At 39.6% G+C, this 18,575-nt stretch overlaps 1 protein-coding gene across 1 annotated transcript in view; it reads right to left on the minus strand.

Moving 5' to 3' along the window:
- JARID2 (jumonji and AT-rich interaction domain containing 2) overlaps positions 1-18,575 on the minus strand; it is a 308,221-nt gene that overhangs the window by 180,171 nt on the left and 109,475 nt on the right. Inside the window, 1 exon segment of the mRNA XM_027876570.1 lies at positions 13,494-13,629. Coding sequence (XP_027732371.1) covers positions 13,494-13,629 — 136 coding nt within the window.

Consider the following 18,575-nt stretch of genomic DNA (forward strand, 5'->3'; position numbering starts at 1 on the left):
ATCTGCAAAATGGAGATAATGCTAGTACCTACCCCCCATTGTGAGGATTAAATGCAATAATAATTGTAAAGCGATTAAAACAGTGCTTTTAGGAAACATCATTGTAATGGCAGCTACCTGAAGAAGGTGTCTTCAGGTTTTCTTCTCTAAGAAAACAGGATAGCTGTTTGTCCTTTGTTGATGTAGAGGACCATGACACCAGGAAGGTGATGTCATGACTTGTAAGTGAACTGGAGTTAAGTGAGGCGGTATTATGAAAAGTCACCAGCCTCACTCTCTCCTCCAGAGCCATCTGGGTCCAGTGACAAGATACAGATCAGGGAGACTGGAGATTGCCCCAGATATAGTGGCTTTTTTAAGTTAAGGTCTTTCCCAGGTCTCAGTTTGTCTGAGGCAATGCCCATTCAGTGATTAAGGCTAGGTAAGAAATGAGGCAAAGAATGACCTCTTTAAACTAGTCCCGCTCCAAAAAAACAAAAACCCACACGGGGAGGGGAAGACCCACAGGGCCCCTGGCCAAAACAGAAAAAATTGCTATTTACAGTCTGAGCCATTAGAGCCTAAACAATGACCACAGGAGGCTTGAGCTGGGTCCTACTGTTGATCAATCAATGAGAATTAGAAGGATTTGGGTTTAAGGTGTGGTCCTTAAAAAAGAAATCTAGCCTGTAAACCCCAAGATATCTAGTGAAGTTTTTGCAATCAAAATTTATTCCTTTGGGCAGAGGTCTGGCAGAAAAGGGTTTGTATGATTCCCTGTGTGGATGGGGGAGGAAGTTCATAGCAAAAAGGAAATAATTCAATAGGGGAGGAACCCTAGATTCCTTCATGATGGAAGACGCATTTGAGCTGATTTCTTAGTGATGAGTAGGAAATAAGGAGAGGGAACTGTGAAAATAAAGACAGGAACCTAGTGTGGAGAAATGCTTCAGAGGATATTGGAAGAGACATGGATATCCCTGAGGCAAGTCAGAGATAAAATGCTGGAAAAGCCAGAAGCCATACAGAAGGCACTTGGAATTGAGAGCTGCCAATCATGTTAGAGGGTTGTGTTTCAGGAAAATTAATCTGGATTATTCAGTGAAGTCCAAATCTGATGGTTCATGGTGGTGCAGAGGTGATTCTGGGTTTTCAAAGGCTATTAAGGCTTTCAGTATGTTTTCTGAAACTAGAAAGGTGAGTAGGGACCCAAAGTGAAGGTACATCTTTTATTCAAGATTGGGCCTAGCTAGACATGGAGAGAAATCCAATGTGAGGAGTGTTCTTGGTACAAAAAACTTCTGAAAAAAAAAAAAAGAGTTATAATCTGCACTAATATAGAAATACCTGGCATTGTGGAAATCTCAAATATTGAAGCTAATGCATCAATAGTATGTGTAGTGTTCAAGTAGGCAATAGTATAAGGAGAGCCAGAACTGGAAGAACAGCAATGGGGACAAATTCAGAGATAAAAATCAATAGGAAATGCTGACTGATGCAATTCACATCAGAAGGAAGGTGATCACAAATAAGACTTGCCATCATGCTCACTTCTTGCCCCTACTGCTTTGCCACATGAGGGTATTTTCCCACTCCAATCCCAATTCTATAACATCACCACCCCCTTCCTCTTGGGCTTCCTTTTTATTACATTATCTTGCCCCGTTCAAATGTAAGCTCCTTGAGGGCAGGGACTGTCATTCTGCTTGCTTATATTTGTATTCCCAACTCCTAGTATCCCCCTGGCACACAGTGAGTGCTCAACAAATGCTCTATCTTTGAATGTTAGTATAGATTTCAAAGGACCTGTGACCTTCCTTGTAATGGGGCAGATCATAAACTCTCTGTGGCATCTTGTCCTGAGCAATTCTTGTCTATACCCTTCCATGAATTCTCTATGGAGGCCTTCAGAGACGGCTCACATTGCATGAACACTAATGCAAAACTGTAGCAACTTCCCATCTCTTTTCTCTGCCTCCTTTTCCTAGATAATTCCTGATAAGTCACCATTGGTAATAATCCTGAACCATGGAACTGTCCGGTGCCTCAGGGTCACCTGCCATTTTGGTTCTTCAAAGATTATGGGGTTGTTCTATGACTGGCCATCATATATACTGTCTATGAGCAAAGGAGTGTTAAAAAAGATGGGTTTTTATAAGACTGAGTAGACTATCGAAAGCACTATATGATTTACCAAATGCAATCAAGCCTGCTCTCTGCCATCTATTCAGATCAAGATCCAGCTCACTACCAATCTGTGATACCTATCTGGGACATAATGTGCTGACAGACTCACGCAATGGGCTGCCCACTCAACTGCACTAAGAAACAAAGTGGGACATTGGAGAAAGCAAGGAGGCCTGATGTCAGGAGATCAAAGCTTGCCTCTGACACTTATTAGCTGTATGACCATGGAGAAGTCACTTAACCTCTGTCTCCCTCAGTTTCTGCATTTGTAAATTGGGACAATAGTATCTATAGCAGTATTACCACATCACAGTTTGGGTAACAGTCAATGCATTTTGGTAAAAGGGTCAAATCCTATTACACAAAAAATCCACATACTAAACATTTCAAAGCACCCAGAAACATCCTACTTATTTCAAGTAAAATTAGATATAAACTACAACCAGCCCTTTCTTCCTCCTTTACTGCAAAAAATAAATTTAAAAGTAATAGATGGGGTGCAGCTAGGTGGCACAGTGGATAGAGCACCGGCCCTGAAGTCAGGAGGACCTGAGTTCAAATGCGGCCTCAGATCAAACACTTGACACTTACTAGCTGTGTGACCCGGGGAAAGTCACTTAACCCCAATTGCCTAAAAAACAAAAAAACAAAACAAAAAAAAAACAAAAGTAATAGATGGTCCCTTGGAGTTTATAGGAATCAGATTACATTATACTAAAAGCAACACAAATAACAAAATAGTCTTCTTGTAAAGGGGTGGGTTGTTAAATTGTGCACAACCTTTCTTTGAAGGGAGAGAAAGATGTTGCTTTCCAGAAAACTTGCCTTTGGAACACATTTAAACTAAACTGTAATAAAAACTTTGGTGATCTAACACATTTGCACTATCCTGCTTTATTTTAAACTTCTCTAAGCACTGCTCAAAGAAACTCACTTTACCTATCAGGCACAAAGTTCAATAATTACTCAAGTGGATAAAGCCAACTTCAATGCAGGCTGTACATCATTAGAAAAATATGCAACATATAATAATAACAGGTTTTTCATCTGTTGGTAGGTTTTGCTGGACTGTTTTTTTAATTTATTCTTTGTTATAGGGATGGCTCTTTGGGAGGAGGATATATTAAGAAATGTAAGTGATACAAAAACAAAAAATTTCAATTCTTTTAAAAAGCCACCTTCAAATAGTAGAATGGGACTCACACTCCAATGGTTCATTGTTCTTGAATGTGCCTAGCACACAGTAGGTCCTTAATAAGTGTTTACTAACAATGTGGGAAGAGGGACTAAACTTTGAAATGTTTAAAACTTCTAATCTTAAAAAATTCGACTAATTCAGACCCAAAAAGAGAAGAGAGTTGACAAATAAGAAAGTGAAAACAACACAAGGTTAAGTGATGTTCCAAGAGGCACAGAGATAATCCTGGCAGAGCACATTTCCTGACTTCTATTCCTCAGAATTCTTACCACAAAAGACCACAGTCCCAAGTCAGTGTCTGTCAGAGAAGCAGCACTTTGTGCCTTTACCCAAAAGCAAAGAAGAACATCAGACAGTCTTACAAATACCACTCCCCACTCCCAAAGAACAGGGACCCAGTCACAAACTCACATTCACCTAAATGGAAACCAAAAAGGCTATCTCTGATTTCTGCGGCTACAAAGGGTTTTTCCTCCACACGTATTCAGAAAAATAAACACAATCACTTTTTACTTGGCCACAAATGGTTATTTCCTCTGAGCAGAGAGGAAAGTTATATTTATCTCTAAAATCAATTAAACAAAAAAGGTGGGGGGGGGGAGGCGAGTCACTATCCTAAGAACAAAATGCCCAACTCTCTCTGTGTTGTGAACTTGGCAAAACCCCAAACCTCTGAGTGTGTTTCAGATTCATCATATATAAAGTGTGATCTTCGTCACTCAGAAAAATTTCCAAGACATTAATGAAACTCTCAGGTAAAAATTCTTTTGCTTAAAGGCGCCACCAAGAAACTGAAGCCAATGCTCATAAAAGCCTTTGCAGGGCCTACCACAGCAGCTCAGAAGTAAAAATACACTACAGCAGAGTAAGCATTCAATCTTTTTGCTGCCATGGACCCCCTGGGCAGTGTGGGAAGTCTATAGACTCCTTCTCAGAATCAGGTTTTTTTATGCATAAAATAAAATACATAAGATTACAATGGAAACCAATTATGTTGAAATACAGTAACAAAAAAAAAAAGGCAGGTTTTTTTTTTTTTCATTTTTTAATAGCAAGTTTATAGAACCCAGGTTAAGAACCCCTATGTCAGTGAAGAGGGCAGGGTTCTACATGCCAGCATTTCTTACCTTTTACACTGTACTCACTCATTCAATAAGTACTTACTGAACCATGTGCAAGGCACCATGCTAGGCCAACAGGAGAACAAATATGCAAAACAGAATGTGCCTCATTAATAGCAGCTGGAAAAGGTCTGGCCATTCTGAAAACCAATTTGTAATAATGCTTCCCCAAAAAGTGAATAAAATGTGTATATTCTTTGTTCCAGAGATTCCAATGCTTGTTATGTATCCCAAAGAGGTCAACAGAAATAAAGATTGCATGTATATCAAGATATTCGTAGCAGCACTCTTTAAGGCAGGAAAGACCAGGAAACAAGATAATTGCCTACCAATTGGGGAATTGCTAAAATTGTGACAAATGAATTTAATAGAATATCACTGCACTATAAGAAACTAAGAATTTAAAGACATGGGAAGATTGATAGATTAACAATGTACAATGAAGTAAGGAAAACCATAAAAACAATACAAATATTATAAAAGAGGAAAAAATGAAAACGACACCCTGAACTGGCCCTAGGCCAAGCAGAGCCCTGAAGAAGACCTAAGAAAATGCAACATTTCACTTCAAAGGCTGAACACCGTGGAGTACTGCACAGACTGTTAGAAAAGTTCAGTCAACTAATACCTTCCCCATGAGATAAACCTTCCATTTTGTATAGACCTAATTATTGACTTATTTATATATTAATCCCTCCCCTCCCAATCCCCATTAAAATCTGAGCTCCTCCAGAACAGGAGCTGTTTTTGCATTTCCTTGTATTATTAGCACTAAGAAAAGTGTCGAGCACATAGTAGGTTCTTAATGAATGCGTTATGATTTAACTTGAACAGATAGTCTGGGACACAATGCTTAATATGTATTTTGAATCACTGATGATTGGTACTGCTAAACTGTCTCTTCTCTCTTTTTAATTCTGTTAAAAATGGATGCTTTGCTAGGTGGGTGTGAGGGCCAGGGAGTAATATTTTGAAATGAATGGGCTGTACAAAAAAACACCAATTTGAGAGAGGAGGGGAGGAACTACTCAAGTACCTTAAAATTTAATCACTCATGCCAACAGGATTCTCAAAGGAACACATGCACCTTGAAAACACCATAAAGGTAAACACTCACACATACACTGTAGTTTAAGTCCAGATTTTGTCCTACATCAGGCTATCCAAAGGTACCAGGATCAATACAATCAATTCCAATTATCCCTACCCTACCATAGTCAGGGTAACCCTAGATGTCTACCCAGCATGGTCAGAACCTGCTTTTAGGAAGCATGGCGGGGCTCAATCTCTTTGAAGATCTGGTGCCTAAAGTTTAAAAAAAAGTCATTCCAGTTAGCCACCTTCTTTTGGCTCTATGAAAGACAGGGATGGGAAGACTGCTGGGAAGATGGGGAGGAGAGTAGAGACAGGTGGATGGTTGGATGGATGGACAGAAACACCTAGTTTCCAGAACAGCCAGGCTAATTAGGATTATACAAATATAACTGTTATGAAGGGAAACCTTCTTTTGGCTATAGGCAGAACAGCATGAGATCCTTTCGGGGGCTGGACCGTCTAGCGATAAGCACTTCCAGAACTAAATCTGGATTCCAACTTGGAAACACTCAGATCTCCTCCGGCAGGCTTGCCATAGCAATGAACTTTATTAGAGAGGGAGGAGATGAGATATGCCTGGGTGTGAATCCAAGCTGTTACTTGTAGTCCCCCAAATGCAGCAAGAACCTCAGCTTACCAAGAATTTCTGTCCATGTGGGATGGCTTCCCCATTTCCTCCCCTACCCAACCCCACACACAAAGCCAGGCACCCTTAGGAAACAAGTCTATCAGAGAAGGAAAATGCTGCCAAATAAGACTTATTTACACCAGGTCAAAACACAAGTGTCAGAAGGCACTGGATTCAAACCCTACTTCCTGTGTGTCCTGAGGCAAGCAAGTCCTCAAATGATCTTCCTTTACCCATCTATAAAATAAAAGGTTGAATCTAAATGGCCTCTGAGGTCTCCTTCCAAGTAGGACCTAGGATCCTAGACCCTATCAGAGAGTAAGACCTATTTTCCTGAAGGCACCTTCTTTTCCTCAATTTCATATCCTCACCAAGAAACCTCCCAATTGCAAAAGGATGTTTTAGCTAGTAAAGTAATACATTGGTTTTCCAGCACCAATAATGATCTAGGCCGAGCCATATTTTCCCAGGCATGGATAAACTAACTAGTTAACCTTTCTCCATCTCATCTGTAAAATCTGGGAATTGGACAAAACAGGCTATCAATTATTGCTTTCCTTGTACGTAAAAGGCTACAATTCTGTGACTGACAAATCTACACAATGAAAGAAGAAATAAATCCAAGAATCATGATGGGGAAAAACCCAGCAATCTTGAAGAGTTTGTACGCAATCAAACTATCCTCCACTCTGACACATCAACCTGGCCTGCACCTTCAAACCAAAACCGAGATCTGAATATAACCCAGACACAGGACACCTAGATTTCTAATCTTCAGGGTTTTCCTGAACATATAGATGATAAAATTCCCCTTAATATTCAAATGAAGAATAAAAGTTACCTGAGAAAAATTTTATCCTTATCTCAAGTACCTTGGAATTTTCCATAATGGCTCTTAAATTGGAATGTGTGAAGGAGTAAAAAAAACTTTTTAATGGAGTATTTTTCCAGGAAAAAACTCACACCATTTTAATCACAACTGAAGGTTCAGCTTCTAAGAGTAGGGCAGTTTGATGAGTACCGAGATAAAGCCATCCAGTTCACTGATGATATTAATGCTAGGTAGTTGGGGGCTCCCGATTTTTCTTTTAATTTAAAAAGAAAACCCTGATCTCAAAAGGCTAGCCATCAAGATGGGGTGGATAAGACCTATACAAATTATAATGGAAATCAGGGCAAGACTGTTCACAAAAATAGGATAAAGAAAAGCAGTTAAAAAGAAAGGAGAGAAGGAAAAAGAACCCAAAAGACAACTTCAGGGTAGAGAAGGCACCTCCAGAAACTGAGAGCAACCTTCCTCTCAGACAACTTGATCATGGAGCAAGCCGCCTCACCATTCTGTCACCCCTCCACCTGACCTTCCTCACAGGACTGCCAAAGAAAGGCACTTTGCAAGCCATAAAAGTACGATGTAGTAAACGTGAGCTAACATAATAAGAAAGAGAAGGGTTTCAGTAGGCAGAAATGCTAGGTGAGGGAGGATTCGATGGACATAAGGAGACCATAGACATGAAGAATCCATTTCAGAATAGCTATTAACATTCAGGAAGCCTCAAAACAAAACTGAACCATTAGATGCTGTTATTTAAAGAAGTACAGGGACAGGTAGGTGGCAGAGTGAATAGAGCACCAGCCCTGAAGTCAGGAGGACCTGAGTTCAAACCTGGCCTCAATCCAAACACTTGACACACTAACTGTGTGACCCTGGGCAAGTCACTTAACCCCAACTGCCTAAAAAATAAAATAAAATAAAATAAAGAAGTATAAATCAGTGATTGAAACTTTACACCTCGACTATAAAATAGAGCTATGACCACAATGTGTCTTGCCATTCACTATACACAGCTGGTTTAAAGTCAGAGGCCCTCTTTTGCTCATTACAGTATCAAGTGAGGCTACATGTCTGATGAGAGAATCAGCAACCAGGCCCAAGTCAGGAAGAAAAGAGGAAAACAATGAATGAATCACTTGTGCCTATGAATAAAGAAAGGAGACTGAAAACATCAAGTTCTGTCTGCCTACCAATTCAACTATTGGTAATTACACCAAAGCCACCTACGAATGCTGGCATTAAGAAATTGTTCTTACCACTTATCCACGTCTCTTTTTCCAAGTAAGGTTTCACATATTTTGCTGCCTACTCTTCAAGAGGTTCCAAAATTCTCTTTGTCCTCTCCACATTACCCTAAAAAGCAATTGTACATAAATGCCCTCAATGGGGCAGCAGGGAACAGAACACATCTTCATTCTACAATCTAGTCAAGATTTCTTCGTCTGGCCAGAGAAGCTGCTGGATCTCAGACGCTATTTATAGAAAGTAAACGAATTTCAAACACAGCTAATAACTCCCTCCTCACTTAGTCTATAATTATGTGTACCCATTATTACTGTGTAATTATTTGTGTACCATGTTATTATTTAAGTGTCCCTAATTTTGGACCTAGCAGGCCACGGGCTTGGAGGGCAAAAGGGAAAACAGCCTCGTTAGCACTGAGCCCTGAAAAAGGAGGCCTCATTTTCAGCTTATGGTAATCTCTGACGAATTTGCCCCTTCCTAGGACTCTGAAGTGACTGTCAATTAAACGTCAGAAAGAGAAAACAGTGGCTGGAGGCAAAACCAGGGTTCACAACGAAACTCCAGAATTCACAGATCTGCCTTGTCTCATATGCTCTTCCAAACAGCTCCAGCTATAACCCCGGCTATGTCTCCTTCGAAGATAACCCAAAAGAAATGCACAAGATTCCAGCTGACTCAACCTTGACAAAAAACATCTCACTATCCCCACTCACTGTAAAATTCTAAGAGGGAAGAGTAAAAATTTAGGACATGGACTGCAAAGTCTAAGACTTAACCGCTCTGTCTTACTTGCCTGGAGCCAGGCAACAGGATTGCGTCAACAAAACTAGCTGTTACTGCCACTAACACTGGGAGAACCATACTGACAGCCAGCCCCACTATAGATATACCAGGATTTCACAGAAGACAAAAAGGCTGAGGTTTTAGTTACTTTCAAAACTGGGCTGCAAATTAATCTACACCAAATGTATGTGTCTGTACATGGGCAGGGAGTAACATTAAGCGGGTAACGACTTGAAGGAAATGAGAGGAACGCTTTGCCAAGAAGTCCCACACAGTCTTTTAAATGACAAATATTCAAATTTTGAAAACTGCCTTCTGAAATGAATGCAAAAGAAAATAAGTCTGAAAGACTTCAAGAACTCTGTTCAATGTAATGATCAATCATCGCTCCAGAAAGCTAATGAATTAGTATTTGTGCTGCCTAGGGAGTTTTATGGTGTGATGGATAGAGGACTGGTCAAACCCAAATTCAACCCAAGATTAGCTGTGTGACCCTGGGCACAGGGTCACAATTTTCTCACCTTTAAAATGGAGATCATAGCAGTACCTACCTCACAGAGTTATGGTGAGGAGCGAATGAAATATTTGTAAAGTGTTTACTTAGGAAAGCACCTGGCACACAGTAAGTAGGTGATATATAGATGTTTATTCCCTTCTTCCCCTTTCCAATTCCTTCCTTGTTAGCAGAGAGAACTGGAGGCCTCCTACGAGGCTTGTATTTTCATACTGGCCAATATAAGAATTTGTTTTGCTTAACTGGAATGATCTGTTTGGGAGAAGAAAGGGGTGGGGAGGGCAAAGAAGGGGAGGGAGAGAGGAAGGCAAAGTACAATTGAAATACTCAGAAAAGAAGAAAAGAAAAATACAAAATGCAGACACAGAGACAAGGGCAGTATTGTCAGTATTGTTAAATAAAAAAAAAGCTCTAAAATATTAAATAGAAAACTAAGTACATATTAAAAAATCACATGCAGGAAAAAAAATTTTACATTAAAATAAGCTTAATTTGTTCTATTTTGATCCAAAATCTGGCCACCTCCTCTTTCTCCCAGTGGTATTCCATAGCCCCCAAGCCAACATTTATATTTTCTATCAACATATTTTAAATGTGAAATATTCATCATCAAATTATCTTGGTAAATTCTAGACTTGATAACCAAGAATTCTCTCTTTTCTGAAAATCTTATTCTATACTTCATGCTAGGGGCTACCATTAATTAAAATATTTCTGTGCTATCTCCACACAAACTTTAGGGTATGGGGGAAAGGGAACAGAGAAATGATGGAGATGAGAAAGAAAAACAACAGTAATAATCAAGGTAACCACTGCACAGCTTGTATCCATCCCTCTTGGTTTTCCAAAGCTCAACTTATTTCAATAATCCAAGGGAAAATATCTCATTTAATATGACAAAGGGCTTCCCAAAACAAAAGAAACATTTTCCTTATGATTCTATTTTCCCACATAGAGGAAATACAACTAAAAAGTGAACAAAGATGCACTGTACGAGAGCAGAGGTCCTTCTGTAGCCTATGAATGTGAATATTCACAGCCCAACTGCAATACTGATTACCAACAAAACCCCAAAAGCAATGAGGAAAAGGAGTCTCTCATGGGACAGGCTACTGAGCCCCATCATGACAGCCTCAGTGATAGCCCAGCCACCCTAGTGCCATGTGCTAGGTCCAGTGTAGCATCGCCCAAAGCCTCCAGGGATGTCCACAGCCAGGTCACTCTCCTTCAGTTTGCTTCACTTCCTACCCTCTAGAAAGAAAAAAGTGCTTCCTGGGTAGGGAGGGAAAGCCGAGCAATGGGTTTGTTTAGAAGGCCCAGTATCCTCAGAACTAAATACCCAGATCCTATAAACATGTATGCTTATTTACTAAGAACTACTGGCTGAATATAAGATATCTACCAACAAAGGCTGAGTTTCTTGTAGCCTGAAGAAAAACTAACTAAAATTAAACAGAAACAGACACATGAGCCATCTTATAACTAAAAGAAACCTTCGTGTCTTAGATGGACAAAATTCATAATTACATCCTTCTTCGGAGGAGCTCTATTCAGCCACTGTGGTTGCCATTGGAATGGATGATCTTAGCATTTATGTTGTGTTACCTAAACTCAGTGTTTGCTCCGCCATAAACACCTGGCTACTATGACTTGTTGAAAACTTCATAGGTAGCTCAATTTTAAAGAAAGTCCCTTTTCCCCTCCTTAAGTTCAAAAGGAGATTTATTGAAGTCTGCATGACATTTGTGGTTGGAAACCATCCTAAGGCTCATCTTCCATTACAGCTGAGTCTTAAAAAAAAAATAAATAAAATAAAATAACAGAGGATAGATCTGCTACTGGTCTCCAGTCAAAGGGCTCTCCCACACCAGCCTCCACTCTCTACTCTCAGACAAAAAAATCAGACCCTAGAGGGAGGGAATATAATGATTGTTGTAACTACCATCCAACCATCCTGTAAAGTTGTCCAGTGTTGACGAGTACCTGCATGGGTAGGCCAGACACCGAGAAACTCAAAGGGAACATGTTGGGGGCGAATAATTTAGATGAATTACAAGGATTCGGGGGGAATAAACAAGATCCTCTCTCTATTTTGCTGACCTGATTCAAACAATTCTTTCCCTATGTACTAAATCAACATGCTGGGGCCACTGGCTGCTACTATTCCCTCCTTCACTTCTAGTTGTATAGAACTTATTCCCAAAACAAGGATTTAATTCTAAACATGCTGTTCAGTCAAGAGAGAGGTAGTCTAGTGTCTCAGACACATAGGAGGCATAGATTTTAAGCAATTGTACTTGACTATTTATAAAGCTCTTTAAGATTTACAAAAATACATTATCTTTTTTGACCCTCAACAACCCTGTTAGCTATCATCATCACAACTATTATTCTTAACACTTCCTGGTACATAATAAATGCCCCTTTGATTGTTTATTCCTCATTTTACAGATAAGAAAACTGAGGCTTAGAGGGAATTAAATGAAATGTCCAGGGCCACAAAGCTAGTAAGTTTTCGAGGCAAGATTTGAACCGAGATCTTTTTTATCTACTATACCACACTGCATCTTATAGGTTCCAGACCCAATCAAAAGAATCACAGAAGATGGGTCAATATTTTTAAACTACATCTCCATATCAGGAGAAGAAAGATGCACACATGTATTAGCTTGTATGCAGAGATCCTACTGAAACTACAAGAGTCAAGGAGACATCTTTGGGACTTAACTCTCTTGTCAATCAATACCACTCACCAATCCCAAACCTTCCCATCCCAAAAAAAAGCATGTCCCTGCCATAAAAAAGCAATCATAGGTCACCTTTTCCACAAGAGATTTCCAGGCAACTCCCCTTACAGCTAAGAAACTAGGAGGGTATCAGACACCATATCCTTTCCTTGACTTGTTATCAAGGTTCACATGCGTGACTACTAGATTTCCTCAAAGCACAGGCATGTGCTACCAAAGAGGGAAAAAAAAAAACATCTAGCATGAGTTCAGGAAGCAGAACAGAAGTGACCTGGCCTCCTTTCTACTCCCTACAAGAATAAACCCACCCATCTGCTCAAATTTCTCCCTCTTCTCCACAAATGCAGACGGAATGGGAGTCCCACTGAAGCCATTGTCACTGATGGCGAGACAATCCACAACCTCACATCTCCTCTGGTCCAGGCGACTTAGCCTTAGCCAAGTGGCTCCAACACTACAATCTATGTTACCAAAGGAAAAATTAGGGTGCCAGGATAAACTCAAATAGGGACACATACCAAGGGCAAGCAGTCTTCTCAGGGTTTCATGGAATCCTGTGCAATTTAGGCAGCACAACAGTTAACAGACCTATTTCTATCTATACTTAAAGTCCCTTGCCCTGCTTGGTGAGGCAGAAAGAATTATGTGCTTAAAAAAATAAATCTTAAAGCTGTAAAGGATGACAAGTAACATTAAAGTGTCTTCCACACCAATGGGTGAGACCCATCTAAGACAGGGGCTTGTGCTTTACTCTATGTCCTTGGAAGGGTTGGGAAAAGAAGGAACAAACGGCTGTCTGCCAGTGTGGACTGGATCTTCAAAGACAAATCCCAAGACTTCCATCAGGTAGGCACCATTGTAAACTGAAGAAGATGTGGCCTTCAGCCGGGGACTCAAGAATGACTGGGGCTCAGTGTAAATGAGACACAGAACAATTCGAGGACCAACTGGCCTATCACAACCACTGTACTGGAATAAAGGGGCCGTAAATGGAAGCCCCTATCCACCCACACTGACAACTTTAGGTACCTGCGTGGAGAAACGAAGGAAGAATTAAAGATTTTTCTCCTAGGTAGCTGCAAAGGCACCAACTATTTCTCCAAATTCAGCAGCATTACCAAGACTGGAGAAATCCTTCCCCATGTCAGAGAAGAGTCAACTTACCATTCACCGTTTTCAGGCTCCCATTAATGCCATCACCATGCTGTCTCTTCTGTGCATTCTTGAACTCCTTCAGAGACAAATAAAGGACTTTGCGTACCACCCTTTCTTCTGACCACGGAATCCCATCACTGTCATCCTGAAGATAATAAAGAAAGAAGAGAGGGGGAGGGGGGAATAAAAAAAAAGGGGGGGGGGGTTACTCAAAAGAACTAGGCAAGTCTTCAGATTCAGATCCAAGAAAATTTCTCAAAGAAGAACTGTGTCCAATACCCATGTCCAGGATGTCAGAAAGCATTATAACACAGGAGGGATGGAGGTTGTGGCATTTCAGCCACCTAGGCAGCAAACCCAACCACATGGCCACTTCTATTCTGTTGATCAGGGCTTTTCATGGATCATTTAAAAGTAAACAAATCATTAACCGCAGCAAACTTCCCTTAAATACCTGATAATCAGTAATACCAAGTATTTTTACGAGTAGAGTTTAGAAATGGAGGCGTATTATCACGAATACTAACAAGTTCTAAAGCATCTTTTTTTGTTTGTTTGTTTTAAACTGGGGAAAGTTTAAAAAAAAATTTTTCCAAGCATTTTGGAGTCCCTATTACATGCCAGACACTGTACTAGGTTCTGGGAATACAAAGATAGAAAACAAAACACACACACAATTTAAAAAAAAAAAATTACCCATCATTCTCTTAAAGAGTTTCCATTCTCCTGGGGTACTCGGTATAGTGATGGGGAGGCAAGACATACAGAGATAAAAACATATACAAATAGAAGCTGTCATGGGGGGTCAGGGAGGCAGAAGGCACCACAGTAACAACTGAACAAAGCGGGGACCGGGTGAGGCCTTCATGGGAGGTGGTACCTAAACTATATTTGGGGGAGGGAGAAAGCTAAGGATTCTACAGTGTATGAATTAGATGGCCTCTGAGTTCCCCTACAATTTTATACTTAAGATAGTGTTCCTTCCACCATGCTAAACCTGTTTGCTACAATGCCTCTTTTTTTTCAAGCTAGGTATAGAAGACAGCCTAAACTGCAGAATGCAGGAGAAGGAATAATTTGACTCCCCCCCCCCCCATAAAGAGCAAGAGAGTGACACTGTTGAACTTGTGTTTCAGGGTCATCAGTCTGGCAGCTAAGTGGAAAAGGGAGTGAAGACAGAAAGGCTAGGGGAACCAATAGGCAAATATGGCTATAATCCATAGAGTTAGCTAGGTGGCACAGTGGATAGAGTGCTGGACCTGCAGTCAGGGAGAAATGAGTTCAAATCTAGCCTCAGAAACTTGGCTCTAACTGCATCTGTTTTTTCATAGGCAAAATAGGGACAATAAATGCACCTAGTTCTCCAGGGTTGTTTATGGGGATAAAATGAGATATTTGTAAAGTTCTTTGTAAACTTTAAAGTGTCATATAAATAAAAGCCATTATTATGGCTGTTGTTAGTATTATTATCATTGCCCATGCTAGAGGTGATAAGGGCTTGTAGAGGGTCATGTGACAAGAGAAAAGCGGGGTGACATGAGAGATGAAGATGAAGGGTGGCAGTATTCTTGATGGAACTAAGTTAGGAAAAGAAACAAAACAGCAACTCAAGAGAGAGATGAAAGCTTGAAAAAAAAAAAGGTACTGCAGCATGGTGGAGAGAAGGATCCTAAATTTAAAATTGATGGGGAATTTTGAGGCCATCTAATCCAAACAGCTCTTTGAAAATTTAAGCAGAAGGGAAGTTAAGTGAGTTTCCCAACATGCAACCAAACACTAGAAAAACACATCTTAAAATCCCAACTGAATTCACAATAAAAGAAATTATGAAAATCAAACATGAGATTAACAAAGCTGGAAGTAAAAATCACATAGGTAGTGCAAAAGACAGGATCTGGACTCCAGTCTGCTGATTCTAGACCCAAGGCTCTTTGATTCCAGACTCAGGGCTATTTTCACTATGGTTGTTCAATCACTTCAGTTGTGTCCAAATCTCCATGACCCCATTTGAGGTTTTATTGGCAAAGTCACCACAGCGATTTGCCATTTCCTTCTCCAGCTCATTTTACAGATGGGGAAACTGAGGCAAACAGGGTTAAATTACTTGCCTGGGGTCACACAGCTAGTAAATGGTCAAATTTGAATTCAGGAAGATGAGTCTTCCTGACTCCAAGTCCAATATTCTATCCACTGCACCACTGTGTCTGCACCAAAAGCTGCCCTTTTCACCATAACCATGCAGATAACATGATTTTTACCCCAAAGGAGGTACAATCCAAACAGGCTAGATTTCAATTCTAAGTTCAACTCAATGGTATAACTACAGAGAACACTGGACCGGGGGTCAGAGGACATGGATTCTGATAGTGACTCTGACAGACTACTGTGTGACCATGGGGGAGTCAATTAACTTTTCTGGTTCTTCTCTTAGCTTCCTCATCTGAAAAATGAAGGAAACAAGATGAGATGACCTATGCAATCTTTCCATCTGAATCTGTGATCCTCAGTGAAGGAGAAGGACGTGGATTAATAATCAGGAAAACCAGACTACTGCAGAAAAGGAATGGGAACAAATAAAACAAAATGTAAACTGTGTGTGTGGGTGTGTGTGTGTGTGTGTGGGTGTGTTCTGAGATGGCTATACCACATTTCAGAAAGGGCATCTGTCAACTTTCTATTTTCAACCTAAGAAGAAACCTAAGGAAGTTAATTTACAAAATAAGGGAAGATGAATACGTTAGATATTTAGATGATCACTTCCATTCAACACAAGTAAAACATATTCCCAAGTTACTTAATTGAAGAACCAAAAAAAAACCTCCATCTATAGGTTCCTTTAGAAAAAAAGATCTCTGAGCAACACACTCTAATGTTATTTCCTTCTGTTTCAACTTCTAAATTTTAGATTTGTCTTGCCTACCAATACAAGACTACTCCAAAGGAGAAGTGCCATGGAGATCAACAGTAACTGGGGAAAGGGACAAGAGTGAAGTGAACAGAACCAGGAAAACCATTTCTATGATAACAATAATACTATAAAGATAAGCAATTTTGGAAAACATAGGAAATCTGACGAACACAATGAGCAACCATGATTCCAGAAGATTCATAAGGAAACATGCAATCTACTTCCAGAGAGGTGAAAGAGGACAGATGGAAGCCTATTTTTTTGGACATTCCTAATTCAGGAATTTATTTTGCTTAGCTACATATTTCCAATGAGTTTTCTTTTCTGTATTTTCAGTGTGGATAGGAAAGAAATGGGAAGAAGAACATTTCTGAACTGAAAATACAGTAATGTTGAATTAAAAATAAAAAAATAAAAAGTTGAAGAACAAAGTAGAAAAACAATAGCTAATTTTTTAAAAATGGCAATGAGAAAATATCAAAACTTTTGGCTTGTAGCCAAAGCAGTCCAGAGGGAAAAAATTAAAACTCCAGAACATTTCTATCAACCAAAAAAGAAGAATCAATGAATTAAAACATGCAACTAAACACTAGAAAAATACATATTGAAATCCCAACTGAATTTACGAAATAGAAATTATGAAAACCAAACATGAGATTAACAAAACTGGAAGTAAAAAACATAAAACTAAATTGATACCAAAAAAAAAAAAGTTGTTTTTGAGTCATTTCAGTTGTGTCCAACTCTCCATGACCCCATTTGGAGTTTTCTTGGCAGACATACTATAGTGGTTTGCCATTTCCCCCTCCAGCTCATTTTACAAATGAGGAAACAGGAGGCAAACAGGGTTAAGTGACTTGCCCAGGGTCATATAGCTAGTATACCTCTGAAGCCAGATTTGAAATAAAAAAAATGAGTCTTTCTGACCCCAGGCCCAGCCAGCAGTGGCAGTCTATCCACTGTGAAATCATTAAACTAGTCGAATTAAAAATATATATATAAAACCAAATCAGCAGTATTAAAAATGAAAGATTTCACAACAAATGAATTGTTAAAAACAACTTTGCCTAGTTATATGCCACAAACTGACAACTTAAAAGAAATAGTTGAATTTTTACAAAAACATAAAATATCCCAATTAACAGAAAAGAAAGAGAATTTAAATAAAGCAATTTCAGAAAAACAAGGCATAAATGCACTCCCAAAGAAAAATACTGGGACCAGAAAGATTAACAAATGAATTCTATCAAACATACAAAAAATAATTTATTCTGATTATTCTGCAAAATGTTTGCAAAAAAATAGAAGAGATCCTACCAAACTCCTTCTATGATTCAAATATGGTTTTATCACCAAAACCAGGGAGAGAAAAAAAAGAAAACTGTACACCACTGCACATAATGAATATTAATATGAAATTTAAATAATTTAGCAAAGAGGACAAAGCAGGATCAAAAAGACTGTTACAAGCTAAATAAAGTTAGTCAGTCTGTCATGGCTCAGTGAACAGAGCTGACCTCAAAGCAAGGACGCCTTGGATTTAAGTCCCATCTCTGACATGTTAACTGTGTGATCCTAGGTTATTGGCCATTCAGTGTCCTGGGCAACAATGTCAACCTGCAGTGGTCTGTCATTTCCTTCTACAATTCATTTTACAAACTGAAGCAAAAGGGTAAAGTTACTTGCCCCAGGGTCACGCTGCTAGTACTTATCTGTGGCCAAATTTGAACTCAGACCTTCCTGACTCCATCTACTTGGCCATCCACTTCCTGACTCCATCTACTCTATCTACCTTGGCCACCTAGCATACAAGCCCAACCCCACTTTACGATGAGAAAACTGAGGGGAAAAAAAATTAAGTGATTTGCTCAGGGTCACCGAGTTAGTGAGTGTCTGGGGTCTGAATTTCAACTCAGATTTTCCTGACTCACACGGCACTCCATCCACTGCACCACAGAAAAGAATTCATGCATGCATGCAAAAAGATTACAAATTTTAAAAGCCCAAAACACCTTTTAACATGAAACTGTACTGACAATATACTCAGTTCTGTTTTGGCTGGGGCCTTCATCGTGACCTCAGTTACTAGAAAAGATATATCCCCTTCACCTGCTAGTGACTTTAAGGGAGAAAAAGTCAACCATCAAAAAGTTAAACCAGGTAACATGAAGGAAAAAAAAAAA

The sequence above is a fragment of the Vombatus ursinus genome, unplaced genomic scaffold, assembly GCF_900497805.2.
Source record: "Vombatus ursinus unplaced genomic scaffold, bare-nosed wombat genome assembly UNPS02000577.1, whole genome shotgun sequence".
Taxonomy (NCBI): Eukaryota; Metazoa; Chordata; class Mammalia; order Diprotodontia; family Vombatidae; genus Vombatus; species Vombatus ursinus.